The sequence below is a fragment of the Neltuma alba genome, unplaced genomic scaffold, assembly GCF_004799145.2.
Source record: "Neltuma alba isolate B1F8T4 unplaced genomic scaffold, ASM479914v2 tig00004856_pilon, whole genome shotgun sequence".
NCBI classification, from domain to species: domain Eukaryota; kingdom Viridiplantae; phylum Streptophyta; class Magnoliopsida; order Fabales; family Fabaceae; genus Neltuma; species Neltuma alba.
This window is the reverse complement of record NW_021633882.1, coordinates 64,908-88,385: the sequence shown is the minus strand read 5'-3', so window position 1 is coordinate 88,385 and position 23,478 is coordinate 64,908. Positions and strand designations below refer to the sequence as shown.

Genomic DNA, 23,478 nt, shown 5'->3' with positions numbered 1-23,478 from the left:
GTATCAATATTTATTGTTCTTTTGATATACTACCTTCAGTTCTTAATTTAATATCTACTTTACTAATTTGAATAGATTAAAAAAAGTACGTGGTTAAATTAGTTATTTATCAAAAATATGTGTTGGTTTTCTTAATATACCCTCTTAAATCATTTGGACTGAAACTACGCTTTGATGCAAACTCCCTTGACATATGCAATTAATAAGCTTAGTTTGAATAAATAAGGGGGACAAAATGGATTAGAGTATTTAGGACTATATTCAATCCTCTACTAGTTCTCTTATTAAAGACCAGAGGTAGTATAATCTAATGATATGTATGCTATAATTAAGTAATTTACCTAGATTTTTTTAATCTTTTTAAATTAGTTAATTGGATCTTAAAGTAAAATATACACACTACAAGAGACGTGTTCGTTCGTTTCATCCCATGTGAAGTGGCTCATAATAATTAATGAAGAAACCATGGATAAGAGTCACTAACTTACGTGTCCGCTTCGTCAGCATCATGGGTGTCAGTCGCTGGTAGAATTAATTATTATGCATTGTCTTCCTAGTCTGTCTATATAAAGGAAGCACCTTTAGTTCAATGATTCATCATCTCACTTGCTTTTTCTTCACTTCATCACACTCTGTCATGGAGCTGCTTCGTTTTGCTGTTTTTTCTGTTCTGCTATGTGTAAGCTTCTTTTATTCATCAGGAGGCAGAAGTTAATAATGATTGGGCTGATATTATTAGCTTCTTATTTTTAGTTACATGTCATAACAATCTCAGACATTGCATAAAGTTAAATTGCGGTTTGTTCTGCATGATGATTTGCTTTGGATATATCTGCAGCTGGCTCTTGCGGGGAGTGATATGACGTCGTCACATTCGGCTGAAGAATACTGGCATTCAATCTGGCCAGACACTTCTATGCCTAAGAATTTGGAGTATCTGTTGTGGTCTGGTTAGTACTTAAAATTCTCACATCTTTATTCCAATTCCATGTTTTTAACGGATTAAAATCAACATTATATAAGGAAAAGAATGAAGAAATGTTTTTTTTTGGGGGGGGGGTTTATATGAACTTTAATTTTTCCCCCAAAACAAAAATGGGAATGAAACATCGATCACCTCCACAATTTCTTTGCATCTTACATAATTTTGGATATAGGCATATGTATATGAAATATTCATGTGTTAGTAATACCGTGAACAAATTAATTAAATGAACCTATGTGATTATTTTGTGTTCTTCAATAAAAAGATTTTTTTTCCTTAAGTGAAAAGGATTTAAATCCTATATCTCCACTCATCTAACCTACCCTACCCTTACTACTTACAATATTGATGAATATACATAGTTAATTTCAAAACACGATGTTGATATTCCAAAGGTTTTTTCACCATTTATAATACATGCATGTTTTATTATGGTTCTATGATATCTTTAATTAACAAATATTCATTTGGGAATGCGTCAAAGGCGTGAACGATGCAGAGAAAGATGATACTCAATATCCCTATACCAGCTTCTTTGAAGAAGACCTTCATGCTGGCAAACAAATGAACATAATATTCAAGAGTCCTTATGCTAATGAGGAGCAGAAAATTGATATTGTGGAGAAAGATCCAGAGAAGTCCTTATCTTCTCAATCTTGGAATGCTTTATCAGAAAAGTCAAGCTTGAATCAACCTTATGGGGTTGGTACATGGAAAAGACACGTAAGGGATGCTGACAAGTCAAGCTTGAATCAACCTTATGGAGTTGGTACATGGAAAAGAAGCATGGTGGATGTTGATGAGTCAAGCTTGAATCAACCTTATGGAGTTGGTACATGGAAAAGAAGTGCGGCGGATGTCGATCAGTCAAGCTTGAATCAACCTTATGGAGTTTATACGTGGAAAAGAAACCCAGTGGATGTTGACAAGTCAAGCTTGAATCAACCTTATGGAGTTATACGTGGAAAAGAAACCCAATGGATGTTGACCAGTCAAGCTTGAATCAACCTTATGGAGTTTATACTTGGAAAAGAAGCGCAGTGGATGTTGATAGGTCAAGCTTGAATCAACCTTATGGAGTTTATACTTGGAAAAGAAGCGCAGTGGATGTTGATAGGTCAAGCTTGAATCAACCTTATGGAGTTTACACATGGAAAAGAAACCCGGTGGATGTTGATAGGTCAAGCTTGAATCAACCTTATGGAGTTGGTACATGGAAAAGAAACGCAATGGTAAATAATGAGCCTAAGAGTTTAAGATTGAAAGAAATATGCAATGTTAAGGAAAGGTTTGTTGGAGAAGATGGCAAGTTTTGTGCAGAGTCTGTGGAATCATTACTTGATTATGTCATTTCAAAGTTGGGGAAGGACATTGAAGCACTCACAAGCTCCTTTGTGCCTCATCAAACTCAGTACACAATATTGGAGGGTGTTCAGAAGGTTTCAAGTGAAGGTGTGATGTGTCACAAGTTGAATTTCAAGAAGCCCGTGTTTTACTGTCATCAAGTGAATGCAACAATCACGTACATAGTTCCCATGAAAGCTGCTGATGGCACGAGAACAAATATAGTGGCTCTTTGCCATCGTGATACGAGAGGCATGGATCCCCATAATTTGTTCCATCAACTCAAAGTCCTACCAGGAACAGTGCCAGTTTGCCATTTCTTGGGATCCGGGGCTATCTCTTGGGTTCCAAGAAATAATGAGCTTAAGGCTTCTCGCTAAGCAAGCTAGGCTAGTCTCTAGCTTTGGTGGGTTACGACTTTTAAATAAAAGCATCACGCTCTTTAACACTTCGTAACCGGTAACCCTATATATGTGTGTACAAGTGTGTTATGTGCTTAGATAAAACTAGTGTGTTACGTGCTTAGATAAAACTAGTGTGTTATGTGCTTAGATAAAACTATATATGAGATGTTGGCATGTTCCGTAATAAATGTATGTCTTATATATAATAAAAGCATTAATTCTATAACCATGCTTGTCATTTCTCAGTTTTCTGACTAACCAATAATCAGCAAAACTCCTTACCTTGAGGCCCCGATTATGAAACAGTACTTGAAGATCAAGGCCACGTTACATAACTAGAACCCAAAAAGGATAGAGCTTAAAAATTTTAATTAGAAACATCTCACAACAGCGAAGTCTATATATATATAAAAGGTCACATTTTGAGATTTCCAAGAGTCCTATATATATAAAATCACAAAATGTGGTTCATATGTGTGTGCTTGTTTAGCAGCCATATATTTCATTTGAGCATCAAGGGAAGTGGTATGACCCGGTTTTGGTGCTCATCTAGTGATAAGAACCCAGCGCTCATCACTTGATAAGTAATGTGGACCGTCTAGAATTTTAACGTACTGATTTCGAAAGTTGATGAAGCTAAAGCATATAAAGATGAGTTCCTGTACTAATCTGTTTCAGAAACAGAGACCCAGACAATTTTCACATTCAAGCCTCAAACATGAAGAACCTTTGCGTGGATTCTACGTCGTAACTTGGTGCTGCAGAAAATATAAATAACAGAGATATGTGTTCGTTTCATCACATGTAACTGTTTCTCATTAGATTACGTGTTTTTGCCAACGTGGCTTTGTCCCTGGAGAATAGGTACATTAAGGTTTCCTTAAGGTCAAAACATGTCTTATAGCTAAAAGAACACTTGTTACTGACAAAGTACTTGTAAAGATTCAGCAATACAACATTTCCTTGGACCTCAACGTACAATCAAAGAGCACTTGAAGGCCAAGACTACAGAAAAATACGATCTATGGTTCTTAATATAAGAGCTAGATAATTAATTTGTGAAAATTACAGATGTCGTCTTTCCTAAATACTTATATTAATAATGTGTATTAGAACTACCATTTAATAAAAACTCCTTAACATATGTAATCACCATAGGGATTATTTGGGGGTAAAATGGATAAATGTTAGAAACAAAGTGAATCAGAGTCTTATATTTATGATCAAATTCAATCTCCAACTAGCTCTTATATTATGAAACGAATATAGTATAACATCAGTTAGGTACTTTGGATGGTGTGTAGCCATTAATTGTGCAAGAGTTTTAACATCACTCAGATACGTACTGAGGAAGAAATTAAACCTTTGCATGATTTCCATTTGTGTGTCGTCCTCTTAATCGGCATCATGCATGGGCGTCATAAATGTCAACATTGAAACATTAATTTCATAGGCTAGGGTTTCTTACAGTGAAACGGTGCTGATGAGGAAAAAGCCTTGCATGAGTTCCACCTGTGTGTCCATGTTACATCTTCTCGTAATATGGGTACATTCATCGAAGCTTTATATGTTGTCCCCTTTCGCCTTTAATTACTCGAATCAATGACCCATCATAATTAATCCCACGGTACTATGGTTAATGATTCTCAGTGCGACTTCTTCACTGCTAATCTTTCTCCTCTTCGCATACTGGAATAATGGAGCTCCCACGTCTTGCTGTTTGAGCATTATTGTTCTGTGTAAGTTTACTTAATTTTCTTCCATGTTTTTGAAAGTTTATGGTATTCAGTTTATAATTATATTTTGATTTTCTTACAATTATACTCGCTCCAATCTTATATCCCAAAATTTGAAAATTCCAGTTTGACCAACTAAAACAACCTTTATGATCGACTTCTATATCGTACTTAATTTTAATTATTAACTTTGGGACATTATCAACTTAAAAATAATAGTTTGACCAGAAACTTTTATAAAAATTTAAATTTAAAACAAAACTGGATACGTGAAAACTAAACAATATATGGAAAATATAGACTTCAAATCCATGGCATGCTTTGATTAATCCTCACCATTTATTTATTTGCCGTTCAATTTGTTCAGTTATATCTCCCAATTAATTTGCTTATTGTGCAAGTCTCGTGCAATTATAAGAATAGTTTTGGAAAATATTACTAGGTTAATACTATTGTTAATCCTTATAGTTTGATTGAATTTCTGTTTGGTCTCCATAGTCTCAAATAATTGGTTTTGATCCCCATAATCTCATAGTTTTCTTGTTTGACCTTAACCAATGATCCTTATGCTCTTAATGAATTTTGTTTTTAGTCTCTGTACTAGAACTGAAATCAAATCCTTATGAAATTATAGACGTCAAAACCAATTATTTGAAACTACAAGAACCAAAACCAAAATTAAATTAGACTGTAAGGACTAACAATGATATTAACCTAATATTATTTGCATCATCTATTTTTTTTTCATTAAAGGATGGAGATTGGATTCTTAGAGGAAAAGAAAAGGATTCTAAAAGGATTCATATTCATGTCATAAGATAATCCTTTCTTCTATCTTTAACTAAAATAGTCAAGGTGTATTAAGACATATACAAAATAAGCCTACTTTATATTTTATATTCATGTAAATAAATCATGACTAAATTAATAAAATTCATGCATTAATAATATCATGAAAAGATTTACTAAATGAAACCTCTGATTATTTTGTTTCTCCGTGGAAAGAATTTACATATGTTCATACGTTAGTGTCAAAACATATGTATCATGTCGATGATTCCACATCTTCTCTGACCATTTACAATACGCATATTTTTTCTTATGGTTCTACGATATCTGTAATTAACAAAAATTCATTTGGGCATGCGTCAAATAAAGGTGTGAACCATGTGGAAAATAAAGAAACTCAATATCCCTATACCAGCTTCTTTGAGGAAGACCTCCATGCTGGCAAACAAATGAACATAATATTCAACTCCCCTTACGCATCTAAGAGGCAGAAAAGTAATATTCCTATGGAGAAAGATGCAGAGAAGTCAAGCTCTAATAACCAACCTTATGGAGTTTTGGGATGGAAAAGAAACACAATGATAAATAATAATGAGCTTGAGAATTTAACTTTAATTTGGAATCAATATTCAATGCTAAGGAAAGGTCTGTGGGAGAAGATGACAAGTTTTGTGCAAAATCTGTGGAATCGTTACTTGAATTCGTCATTTCAAAGTTGGGGAAGGACATTGAAGCACTCACAAGCTCTTTTGTGCCTTATCAAACTCAATACAGAGGGTTTCAAGTATAGGAATAATATGTCACAAGTTGAATTTTGAGAAACGTGTGTTTTACTGTCATCAAGTGAATAAAACAGTCACTTGTATAGTTCCCATGGAAGCTAGTGATGGCACTAGAACCAGCATAGCGGCTCTTTGCCACCACGATACAACAGGTTTGGATCCCCATAAGTTGTTGCATTAACTCAAGATCCTGCCAGGAACAGTACCAGTTTGCCATTTTTTGTGCTCTGGAACTATCTCTTGGGTTCCAAGAAACAAAAAGCTTTAAGCTAAGGCTGCTCATCACGGAGCAAGCTAGGCTACTAGCCTCTAGATTTGGGCATCACTCTTGAACTTTTTGTCACCCCATATATATGTTCTTGTTTGCTGTGTGTTGAATAAAACAATCTGTATGAGATTTTTGTGTGTCATGTAATGTAAGTATTATATGTAATAAAAGCTAAGCATCAATATAATAATTCTATAACCCTACTTGCCATTTCTCAGTTTTCTCACCAACCAGTTAAAAAAAAAAAAAAAGCAAGGCTCCTTGTTCTAGAGCCTCAAGTCTGATACGCCATACTTGAAGACTAATCAGGCCACATTACATAATTGGAACCAAAAGCATATAGAATTATAAAAGCTACAGCATGTGTTCATCATATGTTAATTTGTGTGTTCTTAAGGGCCATATATATATATATATATATATATATATATATATTTCACTGAAGCATCAAACGAAGTGGATGGTATTTTAATATGACCTCGTAACATAATGCATGAAATCTATGTTATTTGATCCCCTCTCGTACTTGGCTATAATAACAACATTTCCTTCAATCTCAACTTTCATGGAGCACTTGAAGGCCAAGACCTCAGAAACATATATAGCTATTGATTCTTAAAATATACATAACATCATCAGTTATGTAAGTACTTGGATAGTGTGTGGGTATTAATTGTGCCATAGTTTTAACATCACCCAAGACAGTTACTACTGAGGAAGAAACCTTTGCATGATATGAGTTCCATTTGTGTTTTGTATAGGTGTCACTTGGTCGCACAATCCTTCTCTTATCCACACACACACACACAGAAACAGCAATTTCAATATCGAAACATTAATTTCATCAGCTAGGGCTTCTGACATTGAAACGGTGCTGACGTGGAAGAAACCTGTACTGCATGACTTCTGCCTGTGCCTTAAATTGTAGCTTTATGGTAGGATTAGGATTTGCATTTGAGAATCAGATCTGAGAAGACAATTTTTTTTTAAAAGAAACTTGTTTGAATTATTCTTTCAAAATTCATACACTTATGGTTCTTAATATAAGAGATATATAACTAATTATGAAATATTAAAAAAAAACTAGTTAAGCTACTTATTTGTAATAAATAAATGTTATATTTGTTAAGATACCCTTGCTAATAACATGTATTAGAATGGAAACTTTTTAACACGTGCAATCACTAAAGAGGATACTTTGAGGAAAAAAAATAAATAAATATAAGAAACAAGATGAATTGAAATTTTATTTTTAAAATCAAATTAATTTTTAATTAACTATTATATTCAAACTTGTATTGGTTTTTTTTTTTTAAAAAAAAGGTTTTAAACCCTCAACTGCCAGGCCTGTGGACTCTCACATACATCTGCACTGCACAGCTCTGCTGCAATGAATGGGCCGAAAGATATGAAAATTGGGCTTACTCCCTTCTGAATTTTCTGCTATTGTTACTTTCTTGACCTTAGTTTCTTGTGATAGCCTTCAACACGTGTTATTTTTGTTTCTAAATATAAAATTTATTTATAGTATAAATTTTATTAGTTATTTTGTGATTAGGTTGGGTGATCATAGCATCTGCCTCTCTTATGAAAATGTTTTCCCATTAGATAATCCAATATAACATTATCTACTTCCGGTTCCTGGCAACAAGATATTTCTATGATCGTAATATAAAATAGGTCTTATATTTAGGATTAGAAGAATAGTAGATATGATTTCTGTACAATTTGCTCTCCATTTTGTTTTTCTTACTGAGGCACTGATATATGCTGGGCATAACCAGCGGCGTTTCTTTAAAGTAGCAGTATTTGCAAATGGAAATATCTCCAACTTGAAAGTCAAAATCAATCATTTACATGTCCTCTTCTACAGTCTACATGCTTTGCATGTTAACTAGTTTGGTCTCTTCAAACTCATCATATATTCATATTTGATCTTGACGGTGCACATTTTTTTTATTTATCTAAAATAATTATTCCAATAAATATAGAATTTAAAATAAATATAATCTCTTAACTATAATTTTTTTCAAAAAATAATTTCTTCTATTTGAGAATAATTAATTAAAAATTTTAAATATAAAATGTTTAGATCAAATTTGAACGGTTTATATCCAAATAATTTAATAAACTCAAGATGCTTACGATCTTAATAAGTATCCAAATTGGTTCCTGTTATGCATGCGGTCTGATTTGAACACGTGGTCGGTGCACAGGATTTCCGAATTATTTTCTATCAAAGGAGCTTTGCTGTATTTTTGGGTTTCAAAAAACACCTTAATTAAAATTTTTAGAAAAAACTCTAAAAACATAATGATTGAATTTTAAAATTTCAAATTAGTATTAGTTACTATATTCATAAAAAAATAACTATATTTAAAAAGTAAATGAGAAGATATTTCTGTAATAATTTTTGATTTAAAATTTTGAAATTCAATAATTATTCTTTTAGAATTTTTCTAAATTTTTGTGTCATTTCTGCAAAGGACTCCAAATAGTATCAATCACTGTAAAATATTCCCTCGATTCTATACATTAGTTACAATTTTTGAAATAAATCTTGTCCTTTTCTTTTATAAGTTATCCTTTAGTCCATGCCTACATGTTTACAAATTTAATTAATCTTTTTCATTTTTTACCACGTTCTCATTATATGTATGTATCAACTAGTACATGCGACTACTAATCAATAATTATAGCTTGTCCTCCCTATTTTGATAGACTTTCTTTCCTCTTTTTCTACGCATTTTTTATTTATTTTATTCACTCGTTTTAGATTTTCAAAATATGTTTTTACATATCTATTATCTTTAGCTAAAAGTAACCTTTTCAGCTGTAGAATTTTATTAATTGTACTTTATATATAGGAGGGGAGGATGAGGAATAAAACAAGGCAATGGTGGATCTATTAGCCCCTAACTTTATTTTCCAACTATATTAATTTTATTTATAATGTTTTCAGTACCGTAAAAATATTAAATGTAATTAAAAAATAATAGGTGAGATATATCATGAAAATAAAATTATAATGGTAAATGTACAATAATTAAAAATGACAAGAGAATTACAATAAAATCTCAAATAAAAAAAATTGAAAAAACAAATCCTAAAATTATCATTCTCACTGTAAAATTTATCATTATAAATTATTAAGATGGTTATTGAGAACTTTTAGTTTTTTTTTTTCGCGAGACTTGATTTTAGTTCCCTTAAAATGAATGTATTGAATATTCAGAATATTTAATTTTCAGGGAAAAAGTAAATGAATCATAAATTCAATCTCGTAATTCTATGCACCCTGCTGCACGTGATTCTGTCTGCGAGAGCCGCCCTTATCTTTATCTTGACACGTTATATAAAAAAATATCTCATGGAGAGACTTCATCCGTACCGTCCGATCTTGCTCTTTTTTCCTTGACCGTCCACCTTGCTCGTCTCGCGATTGTCAATTTATGCCACGTCTTTAAAGTAGATAACTATTTCCTTTCCGAGCCTCAGGTTCGTTATTCCGAAGCTGATAGGTTGTCCCTTTTCACTTTATCCATTTAACTTCTGCATCTATATCATTCTGTCTCAGGGATCTTGTAAGGAAACTCACTTAACACATTACTGCGAAGTGGAAGCTCTACTAGCCTCTTCTGAATCGGTAAGCGCAGCTTCATCTTCACTCTGTGTTTTTTGTAAGTTTTTTCCCTTGAAGTTCAGTGAAATTTCTAGTTGTCGTTTGTCGAATGTGAATTTGTGTTAATCGTGATGGCCATGATCTCTTGAAGTTTTCAATTTTTGGATCATCGCTTTGTGTTTATAGCAGGATTTTTGTTTTTCTTGGGGGGGTTTGGGTTTTCTGTACTTCAATACTGATTCAGAGTAAGAATGAAATTCTTTGATGATCTACCATTGATCTGTCGGTTGGCCATTTTCCTCGGTGCGAAATTGGATTTTCAAGATCGAAAATTAAAGAAGAGAACCCAAAAAAAAAAAGTAGAGAGGGAGAGACTTCTGCTACTGTTTGTATTGACTTTAGGGATGTTCCGGTCATGCTCTGATCTGCATCGGTTTTTGATTTCGCTGCCCTATTGGATGTATTAGATGATGATTATGGGTTGATCTCATTTCTTTTGCTTTTCTCTGATGGCTGTAACTATGTGGCTTGCGGGTTTAAGACAATAGACTGTTGCTACTAACGGAACACTGGATTTCATATACGCTGTCCGAGTTGTCCTTCGTGAGCTATAATTTTGTTCCGATCATTTGATGAATAAGTGACTAAAGTTTATTTGCTGAAATTTCATCTTCTGTATTAATCTGACATTTTAGATTGTGATCTTCAATAATCAGGTAATAGCTGACAAGCTGAGATGGCTTTAGTCTCTGGAAGAAGTTCTGGTTTGAACCCAAATGCTCCTCTCTTCATTCCCGCTGCTCTTGATCAGGTGGAGGATTTTTCACCTAAATGGTGGGATCTGGTGAAAAATTCTACATGGTTTCGTGACTACTGGCTGAGCCAGCACAAGGATGAGTATGTTGGAGAAACTGCCAATGACACAACAGTTGACGAGATTGAGAATATGCTGCCAGAGATGTTGGATCTGGGCATTGAAGAAGACATCCAAGATTTAGAAAATGAGTTTGAGCAGTTTGTGATGTTCTCTGAAGCTAAAGATTCCCCGGCTTGGACTGATCCTAATGCTGGAACAAGGCCTCTTAACGGTACGCGTTGATGATAATTTTTGGCCTTGAGGTTGTATGTTTTAAAATGACGATTGAAAGGTGATTTGATTCAGTTTTAACTAGGACGGAACTACTGCAACGTAGAATTATGTGATTGAGAAAACTGTGAAGAAGTTTGAAGGATTCAATGAGATGATATATATATATATATATTTCCCTTTTCTGTACATGAGCTGCTTCTTGATAAATTTGAATAAAAATAGACTAAATTCTGATTTCTGAGCACAATACTCATTCCCAATACTGGGCGAATAAGGTGTTAGCATTCAAGTTTTAGACTAATCACCTCAATTGTAAGGATCTTGGCACTTCCCACGATCCTGCTTCCATCAATTATATATATTTCCCTTTTCTGTACATGAGCTGCTTCTTGATAAATTTGAATAAAAATAGACTAAATTCTGATTTCTGAGCACAATACTCATTCCCAATACTGGGCGAATAAGGTGTTAGCATTCAAGTTTTAGACTAATCACCTCAATTGTAAGGATCTTGGCACTTCCCACGATCCTGCTTCCTTCAATTGATGGTTTTTACTCGAGACAGTGATTATATTCCTCTCATTTTCTGTTTTTGTTTCTCACTCAGGCATGAATGTGGATACAAAATCTCTTCTGAAGAATCTGGCTGCACCAACATCACCAAAGAGTCCCAAGTCGGCAGGTGGGCTTGCAAAGCATCTTGAGAAGCCACCACAGCATGTCAACTTGAAATGTGCTCCTCGACGAATTCACCAGCCTCGTTGAATTAAGGAAGCTTTCAAGAGCTTAGTATTTGCTTGTTAAATTGCAAGCTGCTGACAAAGAGAGTGGGTTCTCTTTAGAAATTACTTTCGTAAATAGTGCAGTTCAGGGTCGTTGTATTCGTAGTTCCCACTTGGCAGATGTTTTGTATATTTGATCTAGTCCTCGTACTTCTTCAGGTTGAAGCATGACCTTTTCAAAATCCTGTGCTGTTACTGGTTGGTTAATCTTGAATATCAGAATGAACTTTTGAAGCTTTATGAGTTGAGACTTGCAAGCAGTTTCTTCCTTTTTTTGTGCTTTGAGTATATGGCCAAGCTTCGAGTCATTGATGATGATGGTGTATCTTTAGTGGCTGAGTGCTATGTTTGGTATTGAAACCGACCATTTCTTGAACACATTAAAATTAGATTGTCACCATTTAAGACCTTCAGGGACGTTATTCTAGTGCTTGCAACTTCAGGGACTTATTCTTGTGCTTGCAATGTAAGTATCAGCTCTTAAGAACTTGGAATCGGAGCTGGAACTCCACACGTATGAGCTGTCCATTACAAAATGAGAATGAGAAATGCAAATTGGAGAGTTTTCTTTCTGAAAATAGGTCATTTTATTCGCCTCTGGTTAATTCATGTATATTAATACAAATATATGAAAACATTAAACTTGTTATAAAATTTAAGTGATGTTCAATATTATTCATGTTATAAAATGGATTAAGAATATCTTTTAAAAGGCTTCCTTGGAAGGAGCATGTACATAGTAAAATAGAAATATTTATCTTATTATCAAAATGTTGGTTGATATGGTGAATAGTTTTACTGTTAAGAAAAAAAATATAAATTTAAATTTCAAAAAAAAAAATTTGTTGAGAAGATTTTTAACCGTAATTTAAGAAGATGCTGAGATTATAAAGGGGGTAAAAAAAAACAAAGGAATATTTTTTTTCCTTTTTTAACTTCTTCCCTTCCTTCAAGGCTGTTCTCCACGTACCAAATGCAACATTAATATTGCCATTTCAGAGGATGCTGTTGATGTGTCAAGTTTTTATCCATCTCACATGTTCTATATTACTCAACACGAGATAAGCACATCATTGTATTGTTTATTGCAACATCATCATTAATGTGTGTGTGTGTGTGTATCTATTGAATTGAAATATCTATTAGAAATTGTGAAAAGTTATGCTATTTATAAATGATAAATTGTTGAGTTTCAAACAGGGAGTCCATGCGGATCTTAAAACGCTACTGCTGATGAGAAGTCACGAGTCAGTAGGTGGCTACTGGAGCTTCCTTCAAGGCTTCAAGTATCAATCTTCAATGACACCTTTTGCATGTTTAAGTCATCAAAAGGGTCACTTTAATATTTTCATATTAATTTATAACCCTCCCTAATTTATTTAAATATTTTATTTTATTTCATATAAACTTCCTACTCAGCCTATCTCCTTTTCCCCCCAATTTATGATGACGTTGGGCTTCAAAAATAGTGAGAAAAGCAACAAATTGGCATATAAGTTCAAGCCTAAAAGCCCAGAAAATGAGTAGGGATTGATCTTAGCCGTAAGCCCTTTTATTTCAATTGACTTTTTTTAATTTCTCATTCTCAATGCCTAATCCTAATTTGAAAATATTGTATCCCTTTTTATAATTATGCCACACAACAATGTGTGCATTTAATTTTAATGAACTCCAAGAATCTTCACCTACATTAGGGTTAATCCTGTGAGGAGAGAGAAAGATAGATAAACTGAGATGAGACTTGCTTACTCTTATTGCATGGGGTGTTTGGTATATGAGTGTGTTTGAATGAAAACCAAACTATAGTTTTGAAAATAATTTAACAGTATACAAAGTAAATAATTTAATTTGTGAAAAAATGCTTTTAAAAAACACTTCTGGGGATATCCAAACAACCCCAATAAAAAATAACTTTTAAAATGTTCTTTTATACAAGTCTAGATAAAATTTCTTTCACATATTTATTTTGCATATTATAAAATCACTTTTAAAAACAGTGGTTTGTTTTCCACCCAAACACTCCCTATAAATCATTTTTAACTAATTCACACGTATCAATAAACAAATAAATAAAGATATATAGTAAGGTGAGAAAAATCCATCACTGGTCTCTCTCTCTCTCTCTCAATTCTTTTCCCACTAAAAACCTGTATTTTATAATTTTAAAAGAGTGAACAATAAAACAAAAACATCATAGCTTCTCTCGTCAGGCTTCACCTCTGGTCTAAAAAGTGGAGAATGATTAAGAATACAAACATTAATTTATATCCTATGAGCTAATTTAGCTAAACAATATGCAGAAGAGTTGTCTTCTTTACAAACATGCCTAATAATCACTCACCAGTTCCTATGAACAAGTAAATTAACTTCATCTGCAGTGTCCATGAAGGGATAAATACTATCATATCCCGTAGCTAGGATATTACTTACTTGTATATAATCACTATAAATAACTATTCTCCTAAAACTTTTAGACCAGCACAAATTGAGTCATATACGAAACCGATCTCTTTAAGTAATTAACTTCTGAACGTTCATGTCAATAATATATGTGTGTATATATACTACCTCCAATCCTAATTATAAAAGCCAGTTGACTATGTTGAAGAGATTAAGGAAATAACTTAAGTTAGTTATTTGTAATAAATAGGTGTTGCCTTTCCTAAAATATCATTACTAATCAAACGTATTGGTTAGAATTACCTTTATTAAAAGGACTACCTTAAAAAAATATAAATATGAGAGACAAAGTAAATTAGAGTTTTATATTTTGACTAAAATAAAAATCAAATAAAGTTTTATACTAAGGATCAGGGAGATTACTATGGTGATAATGCTTTGCTTGTAACTTTTTCTGTCCAATGTCTTGGTAAACACAACAAACAGCCGTCCCTATCCCTATATATACAAGTTCTTTTCCCATGTGTATAGACATAAAAAATACAATATATTCCAATGTTATATACATTACAAGCAAAGAAAAGAATAGGATCCCTTGTAGCCGACCACTTTATGTATATACTTGTTTATTAATGTTTGCTAAAACATGAAGGTGTCAAAGTGTCAACACGAGTCTTTGTGGTCCTGTTTATGAATCAACATTCAAATACTAAACAACTTTTATGATCCTTACCCTCTTTCCAGGAAATCAACTTTATTATTTTCTCAACAAGAAAACAATGGTCAAGTTTGCTGCGTTTGATGTGGTTCATGTGAACTAACCCAAATATTAACTTCCTATTCTTTATTATACATATATACTACCTCTGGTCATAAATATAAGAGCTAGTTGATTAATTTGAATAAATTAAGAAAATAAATTAAGTTAGTTATTGTAATAAATAGGTGTTATATTTCCTAAAATATTCTTGTTAATCAAATTTATTAATTAGAACTACTATTATTAGAAGGACTATCTTAGAAAAAAATGAATAAATATGAGAAACAAAGTAGATTTGGATAGTATATAAAAATCAAACGAAATATTATATTAAGAACCAGAAGTAATATATATCAGTCTATTTTCAAAGGCGACATCTAATCTTGATTAATTTACATTAAGTTAGGTCAAATTACATAAGTATAAAACTATTTCAAGTGACATTTTTTCTTATACACACACATAGATCAAATTATTTTTATAAGCTGCATTCAATTTAATTACTTCAGATTAAGTTAGGTTACATTGAACTACTCCTTCTGGTTTTAAATATAGGAACTAAATAATTAATTTATATAGATTAAAAAAAATTAGTTATTTATAAAAGGATATGTATTGCTTTTCTCAAAGTACATATTAATATAATCATTTACGTGAGAAACTACTCTAATATGTTGATAAAATACCTTTTAATATATGCAATCAATAAGAAGAGTTTCCTACAATAAAAAATAGTAAGGTTTAAAATTTCGCATTTAGCGCTTAATAAATACTACCTACTTCATTGTTATCTATTGATTATTTATTGATAGGTACTGCTTTAAGAAGTGCTAAAAAAGTGTCGTAAGCGGTAATATTTATAGATAAAAAAATCAAGAGACAAAGTGAATTAGCCTTATATTTAAAATCAAACAAAGGAATTAGGTATATGAAATGAGAAACTTATTTAGTCAAATGACAATTTTTTCCCACTAAAACAGATTAAATGTTTAAAATGTTGAAAGTAGTGAGGCATTTAACCACATGAACAAAATATCCTAGTCAAATCCTATGAGCTGTATATTAATTCTATAGCAAATTAATTAATGAATATGCTTGCAGGCCGACCGTTTGATGGTGTTATTTAATTTTATTTGTTGAAGCACATATCGCAGTTTGTCAACAATAGGAGCTATGCATTTTTCGGCCATTTAATCCAGAGTCTCCTAACAAAAATTAAATTTTTATTAATTGTGGTTTAGGTTTGTAATGATAGTTATTTTATTTTTAAAAATTATGATTCTTAATGTTTTTTGACGAACACTGAATTGGTAACTAACTTTTATTTGAACTTAACTCGGTATGGTCAAATCATGCTGAAATATACAAAATCGAGTCATTATCTTAAGAGATCAACTTATAAATAAATGACTTGGCTTACTGGCTTCTCATTATAAAGCTCACACTTTTATTTCGTTTAAATGGCATTGTATAATTTATATAATCGACCATATTTAATAAGATAAGACTCGTTATTGTTGTTGCTCAAATTAAATTTGAAAGATTTTAATTTTCCTGTTAAGACATAGAAAACTAAATCCTCAGAAATTAAAAACACAGCTGGTTTATGGAAATTACTGTAACTCGTGATCATAATCGAAAATCAATATGTTTATTTTATTATATAAAAAAATAAAGTTATTTGTTCTACATTCATCATATATGAATGAGAAGTTTATTTTTAATGAATATTTGAAATTTTAATTTTAAATTAATTTGTTATATTTGAAAGTATTATCAGAATGTCAAAAAAATTCTCATTTCAGAGCTTATTATTTAAACTCGATTATTCTTTTCCCATTAGATCTTGTTTTTTATCTTGTTTATTCTTCACCGCCAGCAGTAAGGAATTAGGTCTCCTCCCACTTTACTTACTCTCTCTCTCTCTCTCTCTCTCTATATATATATATATATATTCCTTCATTACATAATGCAAATTGTTTTCCCTTAGCCTAGCAGTTTAATAATTATTATAACTACCCTTTAACTAATATTTTAGTTCAAAGATAATTAGACTAGACTTATGGATTGGAAAGGTACTACTCTTTTTCTCTATGATATAAATCATTTTAACTAATTTATCAGTGTTATAAAATGGGGGTATTAATTCATTAAACCTGTCATAAATTGAAATTTTTTTCTAACCTTTTCCATGTCAAACGAGATTATAAAAAAAGAAAAATATAAAGAGTTACATTTAGATATTAATTACATAAATAAAATTAATAAATAAGGATTAAATGTTCTTCGTGTAACTTATATTTCAAAGTAAATTATTCGGAAAACGATTTATATTGTGAACAAGTATAACTCCTGGCAAAAACCAACAAAACAAAACAAAAGGGAAGTACTACAATTCAACAGAATATTCGATTGAAAAAAATCTGTTCTTCGGATCGTAGAATGTTGTTGACATTTAACTCCGGACACGTGGCGAACTATTATTGGAGGAACATTAAAAAGCTGAATAAGAAATGGCTACAGCCCAGACATCCAACGATACAAAAAGGTGATTGGTTAATAATCCTTCAACTTTCTTACTTTACATTGCCAATCCAATCATTTCATATGGACGCACAAATCCCTTTTGTCAAGGTAGCCGTTGTACCCTCTCCTTCCAAATAAATAAAATAAAATAAAATAAAATAAATACAAGTATACAATGCATACCTACACATCCTCCTTGTATTTTTCTTTATCACCAAGCAATCCTCTCTCTCTCTCTCTCTTCCTAGCTCCGCTCCTCCTGTGCTTTAAATTCCTTCTTCCCTTCTCTTCTTCGCTTTTCAATCTCCTTCTTCAATACCACCTTCTTCTTTTCAATGATGGTTTCCTCTGTTTCAAAATCCAGTCTTTCTATTCCGTTTCTCCCTCCTCCTCCTCCTTCGTCTTCTCCAAGCAGTACTAGTGACAGCATTAGTGACACCGACGATGGAAGCAGCATAAGCCCTTTTTCGTCGAATCGATTTGATTCCCTTGACGTCAAAAAGTTTCAACTTTCTTCCATACCCGTTTCTGGGTTTTCTTCGCATCGATCCTTGGCTGTTCTCTCGGGTCACATCGGCTCTGTTTCTTGCCTGGCCTTGTGTGGCGAGTTCATCCTCAGTGCTTCTCAAGGCAAGGACATCATCGTATGGCAACAGCCTGATTTGAGGGTTTTCACGAAGTTCGGACAGGGAGATGGATCTGTCAAAGCTCTTGTCTCAGTTGGCGACAAGGTTTTCACAGCACATCAAGATAGCAGAATCAGAGTCTGGAAGGTTTCCAGAAGCTCCGAGAACGTGTTCAGGCTTGTAGATTCGTTACCCACAACGAAGGACTATTTGGGGAAATTCATGAAGCAGAGCAACTACGTCCAAACTCGAAGGCACCACAAGAAACTATGGATCGAACATGCTGATAGCATCTCATGCTTGACAGTTTGTAACGGCTTAATCTACTCAGGATCATGGGATAAGACCCTAAAGGTATGGAAGCTCTCAGATTTGAAGTGCTTGGAATCCATTAAAGCTCACGATGATGCCATCAATGGCGTGGTTTCTTGTAAAGGGATTGTGTATTCTGCTTCTGCAGATGGGAAGATCAAAGCTTGGACACCAGGGAAGGAGAAGAAAACGCATTGTTTAAAAGGGATTCTAGAGGGTCACAAAGATGTTTCATTCAATTCTGTGCTTGTTTCTGATGATGGAAAGTGGGTTTATGGAGGAGGATCAGATGGGTATATAATGGGATGGGAAAATAATAGTAATAATAACAGTAATAGTGGGAATTCTTCTGCTAATAGTAATTGGAGTTTAGTTTCTGAAACAAAAGCACATGAAATGGCAGTTCTGTGTATGTGTTTAATAGGGGAGTTTCTGTTCAGTGGATCAGCAGATAAGAGTATTGTTGTTTGGAGGAGAGAGGCATTTGGGAAGCTTAGTAAATTAGAGGTCATAAATGGCCATGAAGGACCAGTGAAGTGCTTGCAGGCAAGTTTTGATAGGGTTGGAGGTGGGTTTTTGCTCTATAGTGGAAGTCTTGATAAAAGCCTGAGGGTCTGGTGGGTTCCTAAGTACAGTGATGAAACACAAGACAAGTCAACAACAATAATTCCAACAAGCTCTCTCAACAACAAAACCATTGTCGGATAAGGTTGTTGTTTCACTTGGCAGAAGCAAACCTTTTATTGACTATAGTGTTATTTTGCGTTTGATTCTCATCAGTGATCTGCTCTTGGTAAAGTTTGCGAGGTTCTTTTATGAAGCAGCAGATTCCTATTTTTTCTGTATCTGCAATGCTTCCTTCTTCATTGATTGGTGGAGTAACATACGAGATAGAAGGCCAAAAGTTTGAATTTTTTTTTTCCTTTTCTCTGTAATTGCATTGATACTTTTCTGTTTCTTTGTGTCATTCAATGTATGATATTTTTTAGGATTAAATCAAGGAGGGGTTCCTTGATTTCTCATTTTATTTCGGATTAGAAAGTGGAGGTACATAAGATAGAGAGCAAAGAGGTGTGATTATACATTGTTAATTTCATTATTCTGTATTTTTTATTGTGGGTGTTGTAATTATTGATTCAATTGATGGAAATTTAAAAATATATATATTTCTCATGTGGTTGGTTGCATGATCGATTATGGTACATCCATTTGCAGTTAGTAGCAGAACATGGCGTTTACAGTAATCAAAATGACACTTGGCATCTATGTTTCCTAGGTATCATTATTTGAGCTCTTCACCAACCAGGAGAAAACATTTTAAATAAAAACAAACATTGTTCTTAATACAACAGAGATTCTCCCAACAAACGATTCTGCCGTATTTTAAGCTAAGGAATCTTGTCCTTTGTAATAACTACACGAAGTCTTCACTGATATGTAGTATATCAGTCATATATATGTATGTGACAGAATCTTATTGTGAAGACATTAATGGTTAGTGATAATAATAAGGATTAGTTCTAACTTCCAAATAAGGTCAAATACAACAAGACAATCTCATTTGTAACAAGATCATTACAAAGATGAGCAAGATTCATGCTGTGTACTTTTTTTTATTCTGTAAGAACAAAAAGTTCATATGTTTTTAAATCTTTTTTTTTTAAAAAAATATATAGCTATTTGATTAGGTTATACTCCTCCGATCCTAATTATAAGACCCAATTGACTTATTTGAGGAGATTAAGGAAGTAAGTTAAGTTGGTTATTTATAATAAATAAGTGTTGTTATTCCTAAAATATCCTTGCTAATTAAGTATATTGGCTAAAACTATCATTATTAGAAGGATTATCTTGGAAAAAAATACATAAATATAAGAAAGAAAATGGATTGGGTCTTATAATTAGGACCAAATAAAAAGTCAAATTGGGTCTTATAATAAGGACCGGAGGAGTATTTGAGTAATGTCGGGCTCAATTGGGAGTACTTCTCTTAAAAATGTTTTCTGCATTTACACGGTATCAAACTTGAGACTTTGTGATTAAACAGTCATAACCTCTTCCATTAGGACAAATACTTATCGAGATTTGTTTCTAAATGTAGATATTTCCTTGTTGCATATAATAATTCAACCTTAAAAAGCTTGTATAGCATGTTGTTCATTACCAATGCTGCTAATATAATGAAAAGTGAAATTACATATTTTCTATACACTAAAATAGTTATTAAAAAACTTTGGACCATCAAACCAGTGCTTATTCAAATAAAACGTGTGGACACCAAAACAAAAGTATATATAGAATAGCCTTTTCTTTATGTTGTTCCACCGTCCATTTGGTACAAAGACACTGAAAGCATGTTATATATATATATATATAGGACCACGTAAAAGTCTTGAAACAAGGGGAACTGTTCCTTAAAATTATGTACAAAGCCGCCATTAAGTATTCACCTTCCACAACTGGAAAAGAGGGACAACCTAATTCCTTTGGCTCTCCTAATGTCGTGTGTTCTGGAACCACAAACAACAAAAAAGAATGAATGTTCAATTCATGTAAATGAAGGCAAGCCATCATCTGAAGCATCAATTGTTTTTTTTTTTTTTTGTTTCCCTTTTCCCGTGTTTTTTTTTTTCACAAATGTGGCAGTGAGACTTTTGGAGCACTAACTAAGAAAAAGATTGAACTCAAATGAGATCAAGTGTTACTTCAAATTTTTACTTGTAAGAATGATAATGTGTGAATGATTAACTTATAATCTACTTTGCTTATGTTAACGCATTTTCTACAATTATCGGACACACAGTAGATAGTACTATCAATCAGTCTACATTTGAGCATGATCATATTTGAACAATAATAATTCTTCCAATATGATTTTTTTTTTAAAATTATAAGATTCCAACTTTCAATTTTACTTAAAGATTGAATCTCTTTCATTCATTCTTTTTTTTTTATAGTGCTATCTGATTAGGTTAGATTTGAGAATTGTTAGATCTGATTTCTTCTGAAAACATTTTTTGCATTCACATGAACACAAGCTCAAGATCTCATACTTAATGAGTCAAAGCACATTCCTCTAGGACTAGCAGGGATTGGTCTCTTTCCCTCATTCTAATCACTGCTCATGAGGTGTCTACACTTTTGTTATGAACTTTTTTGTATTAAAGAAAAAGTTAATTATTTCTTAATTCAAAAATATCCCTTTTTATTAAAAAGAAATTGTTAGCTTGCCACTTAGCTGTTTTCACTTTAGTTATAGATATGAATTTGCATCTGATTTCTTTATTTTTACTTTTTATAGTCTAATGTAATTAAGAAGCCTGTTCAAGTCTTTGTTCATTGCGACCTAATTATATTCAACAAAATTACTCATTTGTTAGACTCTATATAACTCAAGCAACCTACATTAATTTGATAATAAAATAGTACATGCCCCCTCATTTGGACCAGCCCTCGCTTTTGAGGGATGGAAAGATGAAAGAAGCAAGTTCACAGAATGTGCATGCAATAAAGAATTGAATTAATGATTCAAAGCAACAAAATGATATAAAAAAACACATTATTACCTAATGGGGGTGCCAAACTTGAAAGATCCACTCATTTGTTTTAATTATTTAAAGTGGGTATTTCAAAAGTAACAATTTTAAATATTGGGTTGGTCTCTTCATCCTTAAAGAGCTGCACTTTTGGCCTTAGAGTAGGAATTCTGGGCTCAATTAGAGAAAACATGTTTTTCAAGCTTCTAACTTTGAATGAGGCGGAGAAGTCAGAAACAGAGGCCACTCAAAAAGCAAATCAGATGTAATTAACTTGAAGATGAACTTTGATCTGGTATATTGATGTATTAATTGAAAATTAGAAACTTTATTCAAAAGTTGCATTTGTTTGTTCAGATGGCAAAAGTCATGGGTTTTTTAAGGTGGTGAAGATAGGTTCACAAAGCATAAATTAGGTAATACATTGACTCAAAATGTTGATTTGTCTAAACAAAATTCAGGCTTGACCTGTTGAATCAAAACAAGGGTATATGAGAATAGCAATTGTTGAACTCCTACAAGCCTGAACTGTTCTAGGACTAATTCAAAGACCCATCCGGACAAGTTCCAACACATTTTAAAAATTTTATTCCCGTATTAAAATTAAATCCACCTTTTACTCAAGTCCTTAACAACGAACTAGAATGAAAATTCTTTTGAACTCTTCCTTGCTAGTTCACCAATAGAAAACTCGAGCACCATCAAAACAGTAAAACTTGTTAACATGAATGTAAATAATCATTTAACTTATAAAAAACTCAATTGGTCAAGGAAGCTTTTCAGATGGTATGCCTCTAGGAATTTCTGGTACTTTCAACTTTATGATTGTATTTCAGGCTGAACACAATATTCTTATGCATCCATTTCACATGTTAGGCGTAGCTGGTGTATTCGGCGGCTCCCTATTCAGTGCTATGCACAGTCCTTTAATATTATTTTTCATTTACATTTATAAGTTTTTTATATTCCTATTTATAAATTATTTTATCATACTACCAAAAAATTTTAAATATATTTTTTCTATTAATATCCTTGTCATGTATGCTGTTTAGCAATAATAAAAGGAGGGATTAAGAGAGGTTATTAAAAAAAAAAAAGGGGTAAAGTTACTTGACACATTATTTCAAGTTCTACAATCAATCACACATGATCATATGTCTTTTTTGGTTTCATATGAATTTATAATTTAATATTATTAAATATTAGTATTTTAAAAATAGAACACATAATCATATATAATTAAAAAACTTGACACAATAGATATAAAGAACTTGATGTAAATACTCCTCCGGTACTTAATATAAGATCCATTTAACTAATTTGATTTGACTAAAAAAGTTAAGTAAGTCCATTAATTATAAAAAATGTGACATGTTTTTTCTAAAATACTATAATCATCTTTCTCTTCCTCTTCTACTTGATTATAGTTGAAGAAGTATCCATAAGGATAATTTAGAAAAAAATTAATAAATATGAGAAATGGATCTTATATTTAAAATCAAAACCAACTCAATAA

General features: G+C 32.3%; 4 protein-coding genes across 4 annotated transcripts; all 4 read left to right on the top strand.

Annotated features, from left to right (window-relative positions):
• Window positions 1-637: 637 nt before the first annotated feature.
• LOC114745876 (unknown seed protein USP-like) lies at window positions 638-1,987 on the top strand. Its single transcript, XM_028934051.1, has 3 exons — window positions 638-679; window positions 839-950; window positions 1,470-1,987. The coding sequence occupies exons 1-3, from the start codon at window positions 638-640 to the stop codon at window positions 1,985-1,987; spliced, it is 672 nt and encodes a 223-aa protein (XP_028789884.1).
• A 227-nt stretch (window positions 1,988-2,214) lies between these two features.
• On the top strand, window positions 2,215-2,709 carry LOC114745875 (embryonic abundant protein USP92-like). Its single transcript, XM_028934049.1, has one exon. The coding sequence runs from the start codon at window positions 2,215-2,217 to the stop codon at window positions 2,707-2,709; it is 495 nt and encodes a 164-aa protein (XP_028789882.1).
• Window positions 2,710-10,646: 7,937 nt separating this feature from the next.
• LOC114745871 (protein EARLY RESPONSIVE TO DEHYDRATION 15) lies at window positions 10,647-12,083 on the top strand. Its single transcript, XM_028934045.1, has 2 exons — window positions 10,647-11,018; window positions 11,628-12,083. Exons 1-2 carry the CDS (start codon window positions 10,667-10,669, stop codon window positions 11,783-11,785), a joined length of 510 nt encoding a protein of 169 aa, XP_028789878.1. The 5' UTR covers window positions 10,647-10,666; the 3' UTR covers window positions 11,786-12,083.
• A 5,718-nt stretch (window positions 12,084-17,801) lies between these two features.
• On the top strand, window positions 17,802-19,577 carry LOC114745904 (protein JINGUBANG). The gene has a single exon (XM_028934074.1). It carries the CDS (start codon window positions 17,824-17,826, stop codon window positions 19,132-19,134), a length of 1,311 nt encoding a protein of 436 aa, XP_028789907.1. The 5' UTR covers window positions 17,802-17,823; the 3' UTR covers window positions 19,135-19,577.
• Window positions 19,578-23,478: the final 3,901 nt, after the last annotated feature.